The 23,167-nt window shown below is 42.0% G+C and overlaps 1 protein-coding gene and 1 long non-coding RNA gene across 4 annotated transcripts in view; one reads left to right on the top strand and one right to left on the bottom strand.

Annotated features, from left to right (window-relative positions):
• galnt17 (polypeptide N-acetylgalactosaminyltransferase 17) overlaps positions 1–23,167 on the bottom strand; it is a 477,425-nt gene that overhangs the window by 56,989 nt on the left and 397,269 nt on the right. For all 3 annotated transcript variants that reach the window (XM_063031853.1, XM_063031854.1, XM_063031855.1), the window contains one exon: positions 1,844–2,029. In XM_063031853.1, coding sequence (XP_062887923.1) covers positions 1,844–2,029 — 186 coding nt within the window. The remainder of the gene's footprint in view (positions 1–1,843; positions 2,030–23,167) is intronic.
• On the top strand, positions 7,116–18,539 carry LOC134336714 (uncharacterized). Its single transcript, XR_010015868.1, has 3 exons — positions 7,116–7,176; positions 12,352–12,420; positions 18,520–18,539. It is a non-coding gene; the product is annotated as an uncharacterized LOC134336714 (long non-coding RNA).

The raw sequence follows: 23,167 nt of genomic DNA, 5'->3' as shown, positions 1-23,167 counted from the left end.
CGTGATGGGGAGAGTGTACAAAATACTTACAGACAATGGCCAGAATCAAACCCCAAATTCTGGCACTGATGGACACGTGAAGACGTAGGGAATGGAGGGATATGAATCACATGGAGGCAAAAGAAATTAGTTTGATTTAGTATCGTGGATACAGACATACTGGGCTGCACTGCTCGCTATTCAATACATGTGCTCAGATAATGGATGAGTTCAATATCAGCCAACCAGCGATGATTCCATTATATAAAAAGCTGGAGGCATGATATGAGTATTACCACCAGCAGCAGTATTGAAAATTAAACAATTTACCACCTGCTACAAAGTATGTTTGCTGCTACTTTGGAAACAAAAAGACAGAAATAGTCCATTCTCTTCCAATTATACCACCACGCTTTGGGGTTCATGATTCTCGATCAATATGATATTTTGTGCGAAAAAGTGACTCCTTACTTCACTCCTATTTATTGTTTCCACTGCTCAAACCAGAGGATATGATTTCTCCAGACTGAATTTATTTTTTAGTAGATCAAATCTTGGTCTTATAAAATCAAAGAAATAGAACCCAAGCCTTTTCATAAAGTAACCATTTAATACCTGTTATAATTCCACTAAGTTTATGCTGTACGTTCTTCAAAGTGAATATAGTCCATATAGCTCAAAACTAACCACTATATGGTCTGACTGGAGCTATTTACTGCATTAATTACTTTCAACCCTCTGTTATCAGACTCTCTCAGATTAAGGTGGATATTCTGTTTGCTTTGTGTAGATATTTCTAATCTGTATCTGAACACTTGAATAAATTTGTTTTCACTTCAGAACCTGGCATGAAGCGATTAAACAGAAAATTCAGTTTGTCCTTCTTGGATTCAAAGTAGCCTGCTGAAAGGTCACAGCCCGACATGTCGACTGTAACCTTTTGCATAGATGCTGCATGGTCTGCTGAGTTCCTCCAGCATTTTGTGTATGATACTTTCATCTGCCACAGTTTTGTTCATTCACATAGGCTGTATGTGTTCCAATGCAACTTTCTTCCCTCGTGAGCCCAACTTACAGAGCCTCCCACCATACATATAATTCCTATTATTTCAGCTAAGATATTGATATTTGTAGTGAAAAGCTGAAGCACCTTTACAATTCATGAGAAACTGTCACAACCTCTACTTATTTTTATGTAGTGCCATGGAATATTCATGTCCTGCTGAGAGATCTGAATAAAGATTCAACCACCATAAAAATATGGTTCTCTTTAATATTTTAGATTTCAAAATTAATTTGTGGTTGAATGTCAACTTCCAACAAAAGCTGTTTAAAATATTACAATTCTAATGCAAATATAAAGCCACCTCCAGCAAAGCTGCACCTTTCCGTAAAATAAAAAAAAGATCCATGCCAGAGTTTTGATAATTTGCAATGGTTTGTGATCTGAATCTTTTGCTCACCACACAGCCAGACTTACAGTGGAGATATCAGGGGTAAGTTTTTTTTTTACTTAGAGAACAGAGGAGATGACAGTGGTAAGTTTTTCACTCAGGGAGTGGTGAGTGCGTGGAATGGGCTGCTGGCAACGGTGGTGGAGGCGGATACGATGGGGTCTTTTAAGAGACTTTTGGATAAGTACACGGAGCTTAGAAAAATAGAAGGCTATAGGTAAGCCTAGTAATTTCGAAGGTAGGGACATGTTCAGCACAACTTTGTGGGCCGAAGGCCCTGTATTGTGCTGTAGGTTTTCTATGTTTCAGAAACAGCCTTTCAAAGACAAGCCTAACTCAATATACTGCTGTGAGCAAGTTACTCCTATTTTGCAGGTATTTATGCATCCCGTTTTGTGCTGTCTACTTACATCCATGGGGATATTCCATGCCATATAAACATGAGATTTGTAGTCATCCATCCATACTTCAGCAACACGAAGTGAATTTCTTTTGGTGTAGAATCCTATGTCACTATTATACGGTTTTTTCATCCGTTCTATGTGAGCCACCCTTGAGCAAGGGAGGACCTCCATACTTCCACCACACAGCCAGACCTAAAGTATGAAGTAAAGAACAAATAATCACAAATAATCACTGCTATTATTCTGACCAATTTCTGGACTGGAAGTATTTAATCCATTTTATAGTGTTTTCATGCAATAAATGATCAAATATAAATTCCATCTTTCTAAGTTTTGTGTATTAGCTCAGAAGTATCAAAATAGAATCAAGACTGATGAAAGGCCTCGCCCCGAAACATCGACTATACTCTTTTCCATAGATGCTACCTGGACTGCTGAATTCCTCTAGCATTTTGAGTATGTTGCTTGGATTTCCAGCATCTGTAAGCTTTCTCTTGTTTTTGCTTGAACACGAATGTTAATGGCCGATTTCACTGCTGCTGGTTGAGGCAGCAGATGTGTTAAAAGCAGACTCAGGTGGAAGTGTCCTGTACAAATCCAGTTGTGATTTATGGATTGTATATTGAGATCATACTGTAAATGGAAGTAAGGAAGTTGGGAAGTCATTTGCTCAGCATGCTTAAGCGGGAATGAAAGGGTTACCGTATGAGGGGCGTCTGACAGCTCTTGGGCTGTATTCCCTGGAGTTCAGGAGAATGAGGGGGGATCTCATAAAGACATTTCGAATGTTAAAAGGCCTGAACAGATTAGATATGGCAAAGTTATTTCCCATGGTGGGGAATTCTAGGACAAGAGGGTACGACTTCAGGATTGATGGATGTCCTTTTAGAAATGAGGTGCAGAGAAATTACTTTAGTCAGAGGGTGGTAAATCTGTGCAATTTGTTGCCACGAGTGGCTGTGGAGGCCAAGTCATTGGGTGTACTTAAGGCAGAGATAGATAGGTTCTTGATTAGCCAGAGTATCAAAGGGTTTGGGGTGAAAGCAGGGGAGTGGGGATCACTGGAAGAATTGGATTAGCCTCATACTCATTCCTGTCAAGCTAAGACCTATTTTGAACCAAAATCGACAAAGTGTAGGAATTTTGCTCTGGTAATATGAATTCAGTTGTAGAATTCAGAGAAAAACTACAACTGGCAATGCTCTTGTGGAACAATTTCTGTTTATTTATTTTCCAAAATTAATTCTTCTTATTTCCTTTAGTGTTATTCCACATTCCCCTGAGATTTGGCTTCAGATGTTTATCCCCCAAATTACCACTCAGAAGGTCTGTTCAGTGCACAATTAGAAAATCAATACTTTAGGCGAGTTTAAATTACTTTTCACAACTTTCCAAATTTCACTGCATAGTACCAGTGTATGAGTACCTATTGATTCATTTTTCCCCAGGGCTCCACCTGTGACAAGAAAGGACAATTCTCCCAATTGAGCGGATCAATACTTTTGCAGACATTTGCACTTAAGTAAAAATAGGCATCACTGTTGAGAAATCGTCTGCAATAATTCTTGTCATGATGCACTTCATTTTCACATTTTAAGATATTCTCTTTATTTGTACTGTTAAACTTTTAAATTTCAAACAGTCCTGTTAATTCTGACACGCCTGAATGATCAGAAGCTGTCAGAGTATCTTGGCCACCCAAGCCTCAGTCAACTCTCGCAGCCTTGGATGTGTACAGTTAGCTGGCTGACACTCCATGTCAGCATTAAAGTAAGCCCAAGTTGCTGGATACCATGTGTAACAAGTCAGGGAAGTACCCACCAGGATTTGGCCCAATGTATAAGCCACCATCCAATAGAATTTGGACAAGAAATAAGTTTGATTGGATTGGTCAAAAAATTGGGTCATTGCACATGAAATAAATGTGAATAGTCATCTAGGATTATGACCAGTTTCCTGCTCTTAAAGCAATAATGCCAAAATTTATTTAATTGTAACAGTACTATAAAATTTTAATATACCTGGATAAGCTAAAACAGGTATCATAACCAGAGCATGTGGGACACAGAGAAATTAGAGCACCTTCACTCTATCTGCCAGAAAAAGCAGGATCTCCCAGTGGTCACCCATTTTAATCCTTCTTCCCATTCCCATTCCGACATGTCAGCCCATGGCCTCCTCTACTGCCGCAATGAAGTCACAGTTAGGGTGGAGGAACAACACCTTATATTCTGTCTGGGTAGCCTCCAACCTGATGGCATGAACATCGATTTCTTGAACTTATGGTAATTGCTCCCCCTCTCCTCCTCTCCTTCACCATTCCCCATTTCTGTTTCCCTTTCTCACCTTATCTCCTTACCTGCCCATCACCTCCCTCAGATGCTCCTCCCCCTTCCATCTCTTCCATGGTCTTCTGTCCTCTCCTATCAAATTCCTTCTTCTCCATCTCTTTCATCAATTAACTTCCCAACTCTTTGCTTCACTCCTTCCCTCTCCTGGTTTCACCCATCACCTGCCACCTTGTACTTTTTCCTCCTTCCCCCGCCCCCGTCATCTTATTCTGACTTCTCCCCTTCCTTTCCAGTCCTGAAGAAGGATCTCAGCCCAAAATGTTGACGGCCTACTCTTTTTCCTAGCTGCTGCCTGACTTGCTGAGTCCTTGCAGCATTTTGTGTGTGCTACTTTAGGAGTCAATATTGCTTTCACTTTTTCTTGCAATTTACAAAAACAAACATTATTTGTTCCGAAATTGTTTTTTTTAATCACATGACTGTCAGTCACATTTACAACTCTGTGATGTTAGAACACAGCACAGGAATAGGTTCTTCAGTCCATGACTTCTGTGCTGACATTGAAACCTGTCCAACCTAATCCCAGATGCCTTCACGTGGTCTATATCCTTTATAACCTGCCTATCTAAAGCTCCTTAATTCATACTATGTATCTGTTTCCACCACTTATGCAGCATGTCCGACGCTCCTATCACTCTGTAGCGCAATATTTCCCTTGCAAGTTTCCTTTAAAATTTGCCACCTCTTACTTTAAAACTAAACCCTCTAGTACTTGACATTTCCAACCTGGGAAAAAAGACCCTGACCATCTACTCTATCTATGCCACTCATAATTATATAAATTTCTATCAGCTCACCTCTCAGGCTCTGACACTCCAGACAAAACAATGCAAGTTTGTCTAACTTCTCCTCAGTACTCTCTAATCCAAGTAACATCCTGGTGAACCTTTCCTGCAGCTTCTCCATGATCTCTACATCGTTTCAGTAACGAGGCAACTAGAACAGGACACAATGTTCCAAACGTGGCCCAACTAAAATTTTACACAGTTACAACATATTGTTCTAACTTTTATATTCAACAATCCAACTGATGAAGGTAAATATGCCATATTCCTTCTTTACCTCCTCATCTACCATTGCCTCTTTCAGAGCTATGGATTTGAACCCCAAGAACTATCTATATATCAACGCTTCTGTCAATTACTTTATAGTTTCCCCTTATATTTGACCTCCCAAATACACTCGCCTTGTCTAAACTTCACCTGCCATTTCTCATTGTATCTGCCTGACCATGATTACTTTTGTGCCTTGTCATGCTCTTCGCTCTCCACGGAGAGTTGCAGACCTGCCTTCCTGGCAGTTGGATCTCAATGTAGATCTCATCCACCCAGTCCAACAGAGCTGCCTTCGCATGCTAGGTCAGGCATGTCCCGATCTCACTGCGGTATGAGGCCCACCAACTATCCACACCTGGTTTAGCCTGCCTGTCAAAGCAGTGAACTGGGGTGTGCACAGAAATACATCATTTATTACTCGGTTAAATGGCAGTTGATCTTTTTTATATCTTTTAAACTATTTTCATGAAACTTCAGCTAATCGGGGAAAAATGTACTGATCTCCATATATCCCAATTAACTGGAATATATAGAAACATAGAAACATAGAAAATAGGTGCAGGAGTAGGCCATTCGGCCCTTCGAGCCTGCACCGCCATTTATTATGATCATGGCTCATCATCCAACTCAGAACCCCACCCCAGCCTTCCCTCCATACCCCCGACCCCCGTAGCCACAAGGGCCATATCTAACTCCCTCTTAAATATAGCCAATGAACTGGCCTCAACTGTTTCCTGTGGCAGAGAATTCCACAGATTCACCACTCTCTGTGTGAAGAAGTTTTTCCTAATCTCGGTCCTAGAAGGAGATGAGGAGAAACTTCAAACTTTCTGCATTTTCACTCAAAGAGTTGAACTGCACGTGCATGTAACAAGAGTGGTATAACTCATCTCCTTCTACCTTAGGCCACAAACTTATCAATCACCCCTGCTATGGACCACCTGGAGGTCCAAGACGCTCTCGTTACATGCACATGCAGTTCAACTCTTTGAGTGATAATGCAGGAAGTTTGAAGTTAATAACTCATCGCCTTCTATCTTAGGCCACGAACTTATCAATCACCCCTGCTGTGGACCACTTCTACAAAGAAGGGATCCGTATGCTCCACGACCGCTGGACTATGTGTGTACATGCAGGAGGGGACCATGTTGAAAAATAAATGTGCTAGGTTTTCTAAAATTGACTCCTCCTACCTTAGACCATGAACTTATCAATCACCCCTCATATATCAGGGAACACTTTGCACCTAGTGACCACAATGCCATTAGTTTGAAAGTAAATATGCAAAAAGTTAGGTCTGGACCATGGGTTGAGATTCTGAATTGGAGAAAGGCCAATTTTGATGGTATCAGAAATGATCTGGCAAGTGTGGATTGGAACAGGCTGTTTTCTAGCAAAGGTGTATTGGAAAGTGGGAGGCCTTCAAAAATGAAATTTTGAGAGCACAATGTTTATATGTGCCTTTCATAATAAAAGGTAAAGATAACAAGTGTCGGGAACCTTGGTTTTCAAGAGATATTGAGGTCCTGCTTAAGAGAAAAAAGGAGGTGCATAGCAGGCGTAGGCAAGTCATAACAAATGAGGTGCTTATAGCGTACAAGAAATGCAAGAGAACGCTTAGGAGAGAAATCAGAAAGGCTAAAAGAAGGCATGAAGTTGCTCTAGCAGACAAAATGAAAGAGAATCCTCAGGGATTCTACAGATATGTTAAAAGCAAAGGGATTGCAAGGGACAAAATTGGTCTTCTGGAATTCCAGAATGGTAATCCACATGTGGAGCCAAAGCAGATGGGGAGATTTTAAATGCATCTTTTGTATTTGTGTTTACTCGGGAGACAGATACAGAGTCAATGGATGTGAGACAAAGTGGCATCAACTCCATGGATCCTGTACAGATTACAGAGGAGGAGGTGTTCCCTTGGACCCTACAGGAAGTAAGTGCAGGAATTGCTGGGGCCATAGCAGAGATATTTAAAACATCCTTAGCGACAGGAGAGCTGCCAGAGGATTGGAGGAGAGCCAATGTTGTCCTGCTGCTTAAAAAAGACTCTAAACAGAAACCAGGTAATTAGAGATCAGTGAGTCTGACATCAGTGTGGGAAAGTTATTAGAAGGTATTCTAAGGGGGCAGATATAGAACTATTTGGATAGACATAGACTGATTAAAGATAGTCAGCATGGCTTTGTGCGTAATAGGTCATGTTTATCCAATCTTAAAGAGTTACAGAGTGTTCAAGGAAGTTAACAGGGAAATGGATGAAGGCCTAATTTGGAGTATTGTGTGAATTTTGGTCACCTACTTATCAGAAAGATATAAACAAGGTTGAAAGAGTACAGACGAAATTTACAAGGATGTTGCTGGGTATGCAGGTCCTGAGTTATAAAGAAAGATTAAATAGGTTAGGACTGTATTCTTTAGAATGTATGAAATTGAAAGGAAATTTGACAGAGGTGTACAAAACTATGAGAGTTTGAGATAGGTTTATAGATAAACGCAAGCAACCTTTTTCCACTGAGGTTGGCTGGGACTACAACCAGAGGTCATAGGTTAAGAGTAAAAGGGGAATGTGAGGGGAAACATCTTCACTCATAGGATTGTGATAGTGTGGAACAAGCTGCCAGCACAAGTGGTGCCTGCGAGCTCGATTTCAATGTTTAAGAAAAGTTTGGATAGGTATATGCATAATAGTTGTATGGAGGGCTATGGTCCTGGTGCAGGTTGATGGGATTAAGCAGATTAATGGTTTTGGCAAAGCCTAGATAGACTGAAGGGCCTGTTTCTGTGCTGTACTTATTTATGACTCTATAACTACCCTTTGTCTTCTTTGGCTACTTTTGAATCCAGTGTACCAAGTCTTTCCAGATCCCATGTGCCTTAATCTTTGGGATTGGCCTGCAATAAGGGACCTTGTCAAAAGCTTCACAACAGTCACTACACTACCCTCTTCAATCATCTTCATCACCTCCTTAACAAACACCATCAAGATTTAAGACATGACTTCCTCTGCTCAATACCCTGCTTTAATGCTTTTCTATATGTGAGTACATTACTGAAAAGAACTTCTCTTCCTATTACTGCACCTTACCATTGACTCTAACTGGCACATAACTACATTAAAGATTGGAATTTTTACCATGTTTTATTCCTGGCAGAATACAAGGTTTGTTTGGAACTTATCTAAATCCTCAGAGTTGCTGATCGAATAATAAAAGCATTCATTAAAGAACAATGAAATTGTTTGTAGAAAAATATCAAAAAGTGATACCCAAAGCAACCTTAAATCTTGATTCTACATTGATTTTTGGACAGAACAAGTGTCAGATGGGGAAGCTGTTGTTTTAGAAAACAGCTGTGTTATGAAAGTGAAAGTTAAAGTGGCAGTTAAATTGTGATTTGATCTACAAGCTGAATGCAACACAAGAGGCAGTGCTCATTGAGAACTCTAGAGCCCAGAACTGAGTTCGTTTGTGGGTGTAACTGTGTCAAATGGATTCTGGAATAGACAGCATCTACTGGCTTCAAATATACTTTAGAGAGTTCAATGACAAATTAAACATGACCAATCCTTCTTAAAGCAATGGTAATTCTTTGTCCACCTCATTTCTGTCCAAATATTGTCTTTAGTGGTCTGTAGGTAAATTCCACTATGTCCCCATAACTAGATTAGATTAGATTATGAGAACACACAGACCTCGTTTATTGTCATTTAGAAATGCATGCATGCATTAAGAAATGATACAATGTTCCTTCAGAGTGATATCACAGAAAAACAGGACAAACCAAGGACTAACACTGACAGAACCACATAATTATAACAGATAGTTACAGCAGTGCAAAGCAATACCATAATTTGTTAAAGAGCAGACCATGGGCACGGTAAAAAAAAGTCTCAAAGTCCCGATCGACTCCCGAGTCCCCGATAGCAGGTGGCAAAAGGGAGAAACTCCCTGCCATAAACCTCCAGGCACCGACAACTGCCGATGCATTGGAAGGACCCAACCACAGCCGACACTGAGTCCGTCCGTCCGAAAACTACGAGCCTCCGACCAGGCCCTCCGATACAGCCTCCCGAGCGCCATCCTCTGCAGAGGGCCTTCAACCTCGCCCTGGCCACCGAAACAAACAAAGCCAAGGATTCGGGGCCTTCTCCTCCAGAGAATCTGGACCTCACAGTAGCAGCAGCAGCGAAGCGGGCATTTCAGAAGTTTCTCCAGATGTTCCTCCGTACTCTTACGTCTGACTCCATCAAATCAGAATTGTGCACGGTACCCTACTTGACACATAACAAATATCATTCACCGAAGTGGCCGCGCGCGCTGCGTCGCGCCGCCATCTTCTCCTCCTCCAACTAATATGCACTTAACAGTTTTGTTACTTATAACTATTCTTAAAACATGATTAGACATTTACAATTTGAAATCTAAAGGAAACCTTTGCAATTAAAATTGCCTTGGAATATTATTGCTTTTGCATTTACAATCTCCTCAACTTTTTCAATGTTTTGAAGATTAAAAATTAGCTTTACTTGTCACACGTACATCAGAAAATTGAAACATACAACAAAATGCATTTGTTTGCATCAATAACACTCCAAGATGAGCTGGGGAAAGCCCACAAGTGTCGTCATGCTTCTGGTGCCAACATAGCGGGCCTACAACTTACTAATTCTAACTCGTATGTCTTTGGAACTGGAGAATCCATGCTGTCCTGGGAGAATCTACAAACTCCTTATAGACAGGGATGGAAATTGATCCACCACTGGTGCATGGCTAACTGCTATACTTTTATGCCACACCCAAAAAAGGTAGTAGGGACAGTCCAGGTAGTTATAGACCAGTGAGCCTTACATCTGTGGTGGGAAAGCTGTTGGAAAAGATTCTTAGAGATAGGATCTATGGGCATTAAGAAAATCATGGTCTGATCTGGGACAGATCATGTGAAGGGCAGGTCATGTCTAACAAGCCTGATAGAGTTCTTTGAGGAGGTGACCAGGCATATAGATAAGGGTAGTGCAGTGGATGTGATCTACATAGATTTTAGTAAGGCATTTGACAAGGTTCCACACAATAGACTTATTCAGAAAGTCAGAAGGCATGGGATCCAGGGAAGTTTGGCCTGCAAAAAGCAGAGGGTTGTGGTGGAGGGGGTACATTCAGATTGGAGGATTGTGACTAGTGGTGTCCCACAAGGATCAGTTCTGGGACCTCTGCTTTTCATGATTTTTATTAACGACCTGGATGTGGGGGTAGAAGGGTGGGTTGGCAAGTTTGCAGATGACACAAAGGTTGGTGGTGTTGTAGATAGTGTAGAGGATTGTCAAAGATTGCAGAGAGACATTGATAGGGTGCAGAAGTGGGCTGAGAAGTGGCAGATGGAGTACAACCCGGAGAAGTGTGAGGTGGTACACTTTGGAAGGACAAACTCCAAGGCACAGTACAAAGTAAATGGCAGGATACTTGGTAGTGTGGAGGAGCAGAGGGATTTCAGGGTACATGTCCACAGATCCCTGAAAGTTGCCTCACAGGTAGATAGAGTAGTTAAGAAAGCTTATGGGGTGTTAGCTTTTGTAAGCCGAGGGATAGAGTTTAAGAGTCGTGAGGTAATGATGCAGCTCTATAAAACTCCGGTTAGGCCACACTTGGAGTATTGTGTCCAGTTCTGGTCACCTCACTATAGGAAGGATATGGAAGCATTGGAAAGGGTACAGTGGAGATTTACCAGGATGCTGCCTGCTTTAGAGAGTATGCATTATGATCAGAGATTGAGGGAGCTAGGGCTTTACTCTTTGGAGAGAAGGGGGATGAGAGGAGACATGATAACGGTATACAAGATATTAAGAGGAATATATAGAGTGGGCAGCCAGCACCTCTTCTCCAGGGCACCACTGCTCAGTACAAGAGGACATGGCTTTAAGGTAAGGGGTGGGAAGTTCAAGGGGGATATTAGAGGAAGGTTTTTTTACTCAGAGAGTGGTTGGTGTGTGGAATGCACTGCCTGAGTCAGTGGTGGAGGCAAATACACTAGTGAAATTTAAGAGACTGCTAGACAGGTATATGGAGGAATTTAAGGTGGGGGGTTATATGGAAGGTAGGGTTTAAGGGTCGGCACAACATTGTGGGCCGAAGGGCCTGTACTGTGCTGTACTATTCTATGTTCTAATGCTACGGTGTCGCTGGCTGGAGACTGCCAGACTCTGAAGCCTATGTTCAACATTTTTTTCGCCTCTTTTAAAAAAAAATGTTACTATCTACTGAATTGTGTAGTGTGGATTTCTTTTTAAATTCTTCTCATTCTAAAAAACAGTTACAAAATACTCATTGAACAAGACTTCTGTTCTTGCATTATACATCACAGCTTTCCTTGTGTCTGACTTTGATGAGGTCTCAAAGTGGTTGAAAGGTTTTGTTTGGCACAATCCCATTATCACGTCAATACAGGAGCTGATTATTTCAGGCCAAACAGCAGTTGGTTTACTCTGTTCTGAGAGATTCAGTAATAGAGTTGATGGAAACTGCTTTATCACACAGAGATGAAGAAACTGTGTTTGCTTTGTACATCATGGTGCTGTCTGCAAAATGATTGAACACTGAAATAAATGAAATAAGGTCGATATTCGTATACAGCTCTATTATCTGACAATGGTTATATAATGTAATAGCTCTGATGGCATGTTCTTCATTACATTAAAATCCACAGTTGAACAATAATCTGCTATAGTTAAATAACAATGCATTCAATATTCAATTGCAAAATTCTGTTCCTTTCTTGCATGCTCTCAAGCACATTCATATTACGTCAAAAGGCGTTAAAGGTTATGAGGAGAAAGCAGAAGATTGGGATTGAGAAGGATAATAAAGCAGCCATGACTGAATGGCAAAGCAGAGGCAATTGGCCAAATGGCCTAATTCTGCTCCTATGTCTTATGGTATTATTGTGGCAAGAATTTCTTCTACATAACTGAGTTCTCGTATTTCTATACTTCTTTGAATTGATAAATACACAAGAAAATTCTTCAAACATCCAAAAATCTCCTATTTCTCTTCTTTGTTGTTGCATTGTCTTATCTTCCCACCTTGGGGAAACCAACTAAGTTGCACTTCTTTTTTAGATACAGAGATGAAGAAATTTCTCCATTCTGCTCTTTGTGAAAGTCACATCATGACTGGGAATTTCTTTTGTGAGTATAACAAAATAGCTTTGTTAGGTTTCCCTGTGAATTGCTGGTCTGAAACAGACAGTGCAACATTACACAATGACAATCAAAAAGAATGAAAATACTGGAAACCTGTGAATACAGAAACAGAGTTAACATTGCAGGTTGAAGTCCCTTCATTGAAATTGGAAAACAAGTTAGTTTTCAATAACAGAGACTATGAAGAAAGGATCTCACTACAGTGAGCAGCAAGGTGTGAGATGTGTCAAAGATTATTAGCAGCAGCCTGGAATGATTCTAAAATGAGAATGATTGCAATTGACAAACAACAGGAATTCTGCAGATGCTGGAAATTCAAGCAATACACATCAAAGTTGCTGGTGAATGTAGCAGGCCAGGCAGCATCTCTAGGAAGAGGTACAGTCGACGTTTCGGGTCAAGACCCTTTGTCTACATCCTCTATTTGACCAAATTCAAACCTATGGTTCTAATCTAAGTAAATCTATGCTATTGCTCCGCTCCAATTCTATGCTCAGTCTTTCTCAGCACAAACAGGACTGGGCCTGAAACGTCGACTGTATCTCTTCCTAGAGATGCTGCCTGGACTGCTGCGTTCACCAGCAACTTTGATGTGTGTTGATTGCAATTGGCCTCCTAGGCAAAGCCATCAGGAACACAATATTGTACATGAGTTTGTCAGAAGTCACAATTCTAAGTGTCAACAAAGAGTGGAGCATAAATGTTAACCCTTTAAATGGCATGATTTTGGGGGAAATGGGCTCCAGAAGAGATGGCTTTTGTTGAGCAAGTAAGAATTGTTTTTCAAACCAGTGGATGTTTCATGTTGTACCACTGTTGACATCACATAAGGAAGACTTACCCCAGAAACAAAATCTGCCAGGGTGAACGAAAATCATATGCACCCTTTTCAAGTTCACCCAATGACTTTTCTGGTAGACCCCACTTTCTCCTCAATTTCCCTATTCTTGCCTTTGGTTTCACTCCACTAATTCTGCTACCTCCAGTTTTAAATCTATTTCCTGCCTCTCATTCCCTACCAGTTCCCTTTGCCTCCCTACACTTTCTCTGGCCATCATTTGCTTCCCCATTCTGCAATGTATTTCACACCGAATTTCATAATGCAGTGCCAGAGTCCTTGAAAACCAACGAGCAGCAAAGCGTTCTGACTGCTTCCAAAACGATACACTAGATTCAAAATATAATTGGAATCAGGTAGCAATTAATTAAAATGCCTTCTTGCACTCCTCCAGAGCTATAGACTCTGAGAAAATAACAATTTCAGTTTCCCTTTCCTCAGATGACTGGTGTAATTTAATAGAATGGTGAAGAGAGCAAGAAAAGTAATTAATATATTTCTAGCAACATACATCAAAGTTGCTGGTGAACGCAGCAGGCCAAGCAGCATCTATAGGAAGAGGCGCAGTCGACGTTTCAGGCCGAGACCCTTCGTCAGGACTGTCTTGGCCTGAAACGTCGACTGCGCCTCTTCCTATAGATGCTGCTTGGCCTGCTGCGTTCACCAGCAACTTTGATGTATGTTGCTTGAATTTCCAGCATCTGCAGAATTCCTGTTGTTTGCGTTTAATATATTTCTAATTTATTTTATATTTATCCTGAATTATTTTAGTGTTTTAATGTGTTTAAATTAATATTTTTATGATTTTATTTAATTTGATATTATCTGTGGCAATTTTAGTAGCTTTAGAAATGCCCTTTGAATATCATATAGTGCTTTGAAAAAGTACTCAGCCCCACCCACCTACACTTTACTTACATAAATGAGTATTACTGCCAGGGATCTTGATCAATTTAACTGAGACTTTTTATTCGTGAATTACGTGCTCATTTTTCACAGTACAGCCCAAAAACCAGGGGAAAATGAAAAGCACGAAAAACTAAATATTAAAAAATGGAAATGCCAGAACTTCAAACATATTCATCCCCCTTTGCTCAGTGCTCCGTTGAACCACTTCCTACAGCTATTACAGCCAGCAGTCTTTTTGGATAAGTCTCTATTAGCTTTGCACAACATGATGGAGAAAGATTTGCCCATTCCTCCTTGCAAAATTGCTCAAGCTGTGCCAGATTAGTTGGGGAGTGGCAGTGGATAGCAATCTTGAGCCCTTGCCAGAGATGTTCGATTAGGTTAAGCTCAGGATTCTGACTGGGCCATTCAAGGACATCAATTTTCTTCATTTAAAGCCACTCCATGGTTGCTCTAGTAGTGTGCTTTGGGCCACTATGGGCCACTGCTGAAAGACAAGCTTCCTCCCCAGTTTAAGCTTTCTGACAGAGGCTAGCAGGTTTTTATACAGGATCTCTCTGTATTTAGCAGCATTCCCCTCCCCATCAATCCTCACCAGATTTCCAGTCACTGTTGTGGAAAAGCATCCTTATAGTATCATGCGAGCTCTACCATTCTTTACAACAGGGTTGGTGTTACCTAGCTGATGCATAGTATCAGATTTACATCACACGCTTAGTGTTGAGTCCAAGACAATCCAATTTAGTCTCATCTGATCACAAGGCATTCTTCCACATCTTTACAATATGTTCGAAGTGTCATTTTTCAAAGTCTTTACAGGCAAGGATATGATTTTTTAAAGCAGTATGTGTGCTGTAATTAGCAAATTAGTGTTTATAAACAATTATCGTCTATTATCACCAAAAGCAATTTCAAAGCTTATGTTTGTAACTTTGCTTCGAAATAACTTTTGGCTGGAGGAGACACACTGAGATAGAATTATTTACTCCCCTATTTAAACTCCTATCCAGACTTCTACTTAACTAAATATTCATCTTCAAATGCTGATCACAGTGCATATGTCAAGAACAATAGCCAATTTGATTCACATTGATCACAATTAAATCACAGACCTTATGGCAAAGAAGGAAGTCACATCAGGACCTACTCATACCATCTCTCCAACTTGCAACTAATTTCATCTCATTGTAACTTCTTTCCACCAGATTAAATCACACACAGATCTATTATAATTAACATTTTATTAAAATTTCCCTCATTGGCTTGTTGATTTTACTAATTGCCAATCAAATTTTAAATTATGAGAACACTCAGTCCTCTTTTATTGTCATTTAGAAATGCATGCATGCATTAAGAAATGATACAATGTTTCTCCGGAGTGATATCACAGAAAACAGGACAGACCAAAGACTAACACTGACAGAACCACATAATTATAAAATATAGTTACAGCAGTGCAAAGCAATACCATAATTTGATGAAGAACAGACCATGGGCACAGTAAAAAAAAAGTCTCAAAGTCCTGAGTCGCTCGACTCCCGAGTCCCCGATAGTAGGCGGCAAAAGGGAGAAACTCCCTGCCATAAACCTCCAGGCACTGTCAACTTGCTGATGCCTTGGAAGCAGCCGACCACAGTCGACACTGAGTCCATCCGTCCGAAAACCTCGAGCTTCCGACCAGCCTCTCTGATACAGCCTCCCGAGCACCATCCTCTGCTGAGCGCCTTCGACCTCTCCCCAGCCGCTGAAACACACAAAGCAGAGGATTTCGGGGCCTTCAGCTCCGGAGATTCCGGTTACCACATGGTAGCAGCGGCAGCGAAGTGGGCATTTCAGAAGTTTTCCAGATGTTCCTCCGTGCTCTCACGTCTGTCTCCATCAAATCAGAATTGTGCACGGTCCCCTACTTGACTTATGTCACAAATTGGACTGATATCATGAAATTGGGTCTGAAGTCATGAAATGTGGCTGATTCAAATTGGCGTCAAAGCAACACTCACAACACGCTGGAGGAACTCAGTAGGTTGGGCAGCATCCATGGAAAAGATTGGTCGACGTTTCGGGCTGGAACCCTTCGTCAGGACTGTATGGGGAAGGGGCAGAGGCCCTATAAAGAAGGTGGGGGGAGGGTGGGAAGGAGAAGGCTGGTAGGTTCCAGGTGAAAAACCAGTAAGGGGAAAGATAAAGGGGTGGGGGAGGGGAGGCAGGGAGGTGATCGGCAGGAAAGGTGAAGAAAGAATAGGGGAAAACACAATGGGTAGTAGAAGGAAGCGGAACCAAGAGGGCAGTTGTAGGCAGCTGAGGGAGGGGGCAGAGTGACATGGGGATAGGGGAAGGGAGGGGGAGGGAATTATCGGAAGTTAGAGAATTCTATGTTCATACCAAGGGGCTGGAGACTACCTAGACGGTATATGTTTTTTTTCTCCAAAAATACTTTATTCAGAAGTATTACAAAATAAAGTTATATACATATAAAAAGAACATTCGTTGACCCTGAGTCCTTATTCAATAAATAAAGTTATTTACAATAAAATTTTGCGTTGACTCTCTGTTCATATACAAATGAAAGATGTTTACAATAAATCGTTCGTTTACTCTCAACCCTTGGTCAAGAGTTAAGACTTATTTACAATAAAATTATCAACAATAAAGGCAGGCGTTGGCTCTAATTCCTTTTCCAAATTAACAATTCCACTCACTCCTGGGGCACCATGTTGATTCATCTGTCCACATCACTGATTCTCCTCCCCACCCGACCCCTCACACTCCCACGGGTGATGAACCTTAAACTGTGGTCCTTCCCCACCGGGCCTTTGCAGTGGCCGCACCAAGTTTGAGTGCATCCCTCAGCACGTACTCCTGCAGGCGAGAGTGTGCCAGTTGGCAGCATTCAATCACGGACATCTCCATGTGCTGGTAGACCACCAAGTTTCGGGCAGACCATGCGCGTCTTTCACCGAATTGATGATCTGCCAGCAGCACCAGATGTTTGTCTCCGTGTGCGTCCCCGGGAACAGCCCGTAGATCACGGAGTCCTCGGTAACGCAGCTGCTGGGCATGAATCTTAGTACTGTCCCTTCCATTCTCCTCCACACCTTCTTTGCGAACCCACAGTGTGCAAAGAGATGAGCCACCGACTCCACCCCATTACAGTCCTCCCGTGGGCAGTGGGGTGCGGAGACGACATTCTGGGCGTACAGGAGGGATCTGACTGGGAGGGCCCCTCTCACCGCCAGCCAGGCGAGATCTTTGTGCCTGTAGGTGAGATCTGGCGATGAGGCATTTTGCCAGATGAACTGGACAGTCTGCTCAGGGAACCACCCCACTGTGTCCATCTCGTCCTTCTCCTGCAGTGCCTGCAGGACGTTACGTGCCGACCACTGTCTAATGGCCCTGTGGTCAAATGCGTTGGTCTTGAAGAATTTTTCTACGAAGGACAGGTATGGAGGCAACGACCAGCTGACAGGGGTGTTGCGCGGGAAAGGGGCCAGACCCATCCTTCGTAGCCAGGGCGACAGGTAGAACCTGGGCACATAGTGGTACTTTGTGCCCACGTATCTGGGATCCACGCACAGCCTGATGCAGCCACACACGAAGCTGGCCATCAGGGTGAGGGCGACGTTGGGGACGTTTTTGCCCCATTGTCCAGGGACTTGTGCATGACGGTCCGTCTCACCCACTCCATCTTGGATCCCCAGACGAATCTGAAGACTGCTCGGGTGATTTCCGAGCTGCAGGAGCAGGGGACAGGCCACACCTGCGCCAAGTACAGCAGCCCTGAGAGCACCTCACACCTGAAGACCAGGTTCTTGCCCGTTATTGACAGGGAGCGCCCTCCCCACAGTCCCAGTTTCTGTCTCACCTTGGCAGTCTGCTCCTGCCAGTTCTTGTTGCACACCATGGCCCCTCCAAACCAGATCCCCAACACCTTCATGTGGTCAGACCTGATGATGAAGGGGACGGCTGCCCGACCTGCTGAGTTCCTCCAGCGTGTTGTCTGCAGATTATTTTGTGTTTTGGAATTGGCGTCAGAGAGACCATTGATGACATAATTGAGCAGGAGTGATGTCATGGGATGGGACTGACATCAGGGTGTGTTGGCGGAATGAAGGTACAACGGAGGTGACGTGGGAGTGAAGCAGGGATACACTTATGGAGGATGAGAGGCATGGAACAAGCCAGTGAGAGTGCCACTACAGCACGTTTAATGTCCTTATTATCTTGCTCCCCTGAGCACTCTGAGAGATGTGTATCCCATGGCGACAATGAGTACAGAACACCATCGAAAATATTACACTGGATGTTTAATGTCGCAATTCTAACTCTGCATCGTCTAGGGACTACCCTTGGCTTTGGATCTTGTATGAAGTATCGGGAAAAACCAACTAATATGTGTACACATATCATAAACTTGTTACTGGGCACCGAGCAAGGACCAAAGCAATATTCTAAACGTACAGCATGTGACCTGCAAGGAAGACAAAAGACTGCGATTCAAAACAGATATTGCCCAGTACACTGTTCAAGTGTCACGGAGATGCTTACGAACGGACAGATAAATGTCAAGATCTTTAAACAACAGCCCAAAATATACAGCACATTACAGGTAGGGGTACTTACTTTTCTTGCAATCCCTCACAAAACAAGCTGGAAAAGAGCAGAGTCTGTGCTACACTGTGGACAGTCCCAGTGGGTACCAGCAGAGGGAGCCAAGTACTAATTTAGAACAAGCTAAGTGACCCAAAGAGAAACGGTAAAAAAGTAACTGCAGCAGGCACTCAATAGGCTGATTTCCGGCCTTTCCTGTTTGAATGCTTATATTTACCAGTGAGAAATAACTAGCAATGAAAACAAAATGTATTAGGCAAGGTAGAAACATTTTAGCAGAACAAGTTGTTCAGTTATGAAATAGGAAATAAAGATTAAAAACTTATCAACTCTTCAACCTGGTGCAAAGTTCTTGAAGATCACTGACTTCAGTAAGTCAGTTCTCCAAAAATGGCAAAGTTACTGTGAATAGGAGCACCTTCTTACCTAAATGATTTTAACATTATGGAAATGTAAAAGGAAGCAAAATAAATATAATTCTATGTCAAATAAATACCAAATATGTGTATTCCTCATTACTGTATTCCAAATACAAAGATAATACAAAGAACTTTATATAGTAGAAAACTGATCAGGAGTGACACAAGAATATTTAAAGATAAGAATTTCAAATAAATTTTGACAAATTACAAATATTTGTCAATGGCTACCCTTTAATTCATCAGGGTATATAGTACTTTGAAATGTGTTTTCATTGGTGCGAGAGTTACATACAAGGGGACATGATATGGGCTGGTCATTTAAAACTAAGATATGTAGAAATTTCTTCTCTCAGAGGGATGTGAATTTCTTGAAATTTTCTGCCCCTCAAGGTGGTGGAATCATGCTATGTTTGAAATGGAGATAGCGAAATGTTTAAAAGATTAAGAAATTGAGCGTTACTCGGAGCATACACAGAGGAGGAGTTGAGGCTGGACATCAGCAACTTTTGTATTGAATCGTTGGCTTACAGAGCTAAGATGTTTGGGGACGAAGATGGGATGCCTGGGATAACATGGTCGGGATTGAAGATGCAAGGTCCTTGAAGAAGCCCAATCCATTTAACCTTGTTACAAACTTCCATTTGGGTATTTCAAATACACAATCATGGGGCCTTCCTCTGCTTTGGCAGGCAGATCCAACAACCATATCTATTCAATTAACGTAACTCATGGTCTCATCCCTTCCCTTCCTTCACTTTTCTGCCTTGTCTTGATCTTTCATCCTAGTAGTCAGGATTCCAATAATCATTTTGCATCATTCCACAACACTGATCTCCAACATAATCAATACCTGTGCAAACAATCTAGTGCGCCCCAACACACTCTCCCATCATCATTCTTGTGCAGCCAGAGAAGTAACACCTACCCTCTTAACATCTCTCTCCCCACCTTCCAGGGATCCAAACATAGTTTACATACAACGTACACAAAATACTGGAGGAACTCAGAAGGCCAGGCCGCATTGATGGAAAAGAATTCAGTCGACGTTTCAGGCTGAGACCCTTCATCAGGACATATTTTACATAAATTCCCTTCAATTGTATCCACAGTACACAATGTGGTCTTTACAAAGAAGGCGATCAAATATAGATCAGGAAGTTATTGCTTTGTGGAACTCATTTGATCAATACACTGGCATAAGCTTGAGCTTGCTACATGGCTCCTCAAACTTGTTGTCGGACATTAAAATTCACAATAAATTCCAGGGATAGCACCTTACTGTTTGACTCTGCATTTTCTGGACTGAACAGCACGCAACTTAGAAAATGTTTCTCGCCTTCCCATGTACAGCCTGATCAGAAAATCTTTTATTTCTTCAATGTCCTATTACCATTCTCTTTTGCCTTGTCTCATCATAATTTCTGTCAATTTTTCTCCCTTCTCTTATCCTCTACCCTGCCTTCTCTGCATCCGAAAATAAATCTGCCGCAAAATCTTTTTGATAGTTTGGGCATCATGGAAGTACAGTAGTTAACACTGCTGCCTAGCAGTTTCAGAGACCCAGATTCATTGCTGACCCCCTGCGAGAAGTCGGTGTGCTTTCTCCACCGCCTCATGGGTTTACACCAGATGCTCCCGTTTCCTCCACCATCTCAGTTAAGTGCCAGTAGGTTAGCCGGCTGCTGGAGTCAAAGGGGATTTGCTGAGCATGTGAGAAAGAGTAAGTTGCAGGGGAAAGTGAGGAGAGGGAATGGACCTGCTCTTCTGATAGGAGTGAGACTTGATGGGCTGAGTGGCCTTCTCCTATGTTGTGATAAATAGGTAAGCTATAACATTAATCTCTGCAGAGCACTTTTTGATAATATGTACAAGACCAGAGAAACATAATCAACTCTTGCTTACTGCCTGTTATGCCACTGGCGTTTAGTACTGCAATGAAGGACCTCCATCTCCGTCTGTATAGAACAATTCTTCATTGATGTTTCTGTAGCAATTGTTTTTTGGCCAGTCAGGTTTGTTAACCCTGAGCTGAACCCCCGAACCTGGAGGACTGGTGGCCCACTCTTAGTCTGGCTTTTGCTCTGTTTGGCATGGGTGACCCTACCAAAGCCCTGACTCTAGCCAACATAGCTCTCCAGGTCATTGGGGCACACAAGCCACCAAACCCTATGATAAGGTTGAGGTCCTCTTGGAGGATAATCAGCTCACAAGATATATTAACAGTTTTGCTCAAGTAAATTCTGGTCAGAAACAAAGAACAGGAAGCATTGGCACAAGGAAAGTAAGTGCTCTGTATTCGGAGGATGCCTGAGAATCCACTATAGCTAAATTCTAAGATACATGAGGGTAGAGGTATCGTGTGTATTAGATAAGGCCTTGAGAATTTAATGGCCATGTCCTGACATTGACAGGTAACTCAAGGATGGATGTACAAGGATTAGGTTCACAACAAAGGGAGGCCTGAGATGGGCTGAAGGTGGGACCATCAGTTGGGGGTGAGGTAATTCAGCGCCATGCATGTCAGATCAGAGCAGAAAAGGTGTTGTAAGGGTGGGCAGGTCTGGGAGGATGAGGTAATGGGGGAAGTCAAATTTGTGATTGATGGCATTGAAGTGATGAATGGAGTCCTACAACAAGGTCATCTTTAGCTCAAAGGGCACCTACCCGCAACAGCTGCCAACAAAGTATGGGCCGCAACTGCCTCGGGCAGGTTTCCTTTAAGCATTTAAGTCAACCTCACATTCATGGTCAGGTCTACACTGACAGGAGAGGTCCTTGCAATGCATGGGCCTTATAAGTGTGGGTAATGTTCAGAGACGTGGCACCCAGACTTATTTTTAGATTGTCAGATGCTGCTGTGTGTCTCTAGGTGCCTCATGCCTTAGTGTGGGGGTTCCCAACCTGGTGTCCACTGACCACTCAGTAAATGATAAGGCTCCATGACATAAAAGATGTTGGGAAACCCTGCCTTAGTGTGTCATACGCAAGGACGTAAAAGCAAAATCTCAAGCCTTGGAAGAGATAAGTAAACACCCAATTATGTTTAAACACCATTTCTCAGTAATACTCTGGTTTTTAGTGCTATGTGACAGAATTTCCAGGTCAAGCCGTTTTCAAAGTTACGGGCAGGAAATTGGTTTCTGTTCTAGACTGTAAAGATAAAACACACTATATGACAACATAAATTCTTGACTGTCTATCAGCTTGAAGATTTTGCCAAAGTAAATGAACTATTTATAATCCCGGGGTTCTTATTCAGTCCAAGTGCTTCTGAAATCAGAAATGACAATTAATCAGATGTAGAGACATAGCTATCAGCAAGTTAGTCTATTTAGTCTGGGTTCTGAGCAGTCTTCTAATGCCCTGACAGTTGACATGTCAGATTAAAATTAGAAGATGAATGATCTGTAAATCATTCAAACACTTTTATTGCTTAAAGACCTAAGGCTCTGACTTGCAAACCCAAGATTTTGAGTGCGGTTTATATTTCTGTCTCTTTTTGGTGGTTTGCGTTGCCTAATTTTCACGGCTATGGAGATCAGGAAAGGGGTTTTCAGCCAGGGTAGAGAAATACAGAGCCTATCCATCAGCATTAGCAAGTCCAAAGATACTGAATGGAATGTAGTGTGATGATATGTTTAAATGGAAGATACAGCCTCTGGGGCTCCACAGTGTGCAGCCTAAACAGAAGATACATTGCACAAAATCACTGTACTCAATCTGTATTTTGATTTGAACTTCAGCAAGTTATAGCTTAATTCCAAGTACTTCAAAAGAGAAATTATAAATCAAAGACATATGCTAGAAGACAGGGAGTTTGCAGTGATGTTCAATCACAACAAATTCCCTGGGAGTTCAATGGTATGGATATGAAAATGAGTAAGGTCTGAAACATAGAAACATAGAAAATAGGTGCAGAAGTAGGCCTTTTGGCCCTTCGAGCCTGCACCGCCAT

This window comes from Mobula hypostoma, chromosome 23, assembly GCF_963921235.1.
Source record: "Mobula hypostoma chromosome 23, sMobHyp1.1, whole genome shotgun sequence".
Taxonomy (NCBI): Eukaryota; Metazoa; Chordata; class Chondrichthyes; order Myliobatiformes; family Myliobatidae; genus Mobula; species Mobula hypostoma.
Note: the sequence above shows the minus strand (reverse complement) of the source record. Positions and strands in the feature narration are given on the sequence as shown.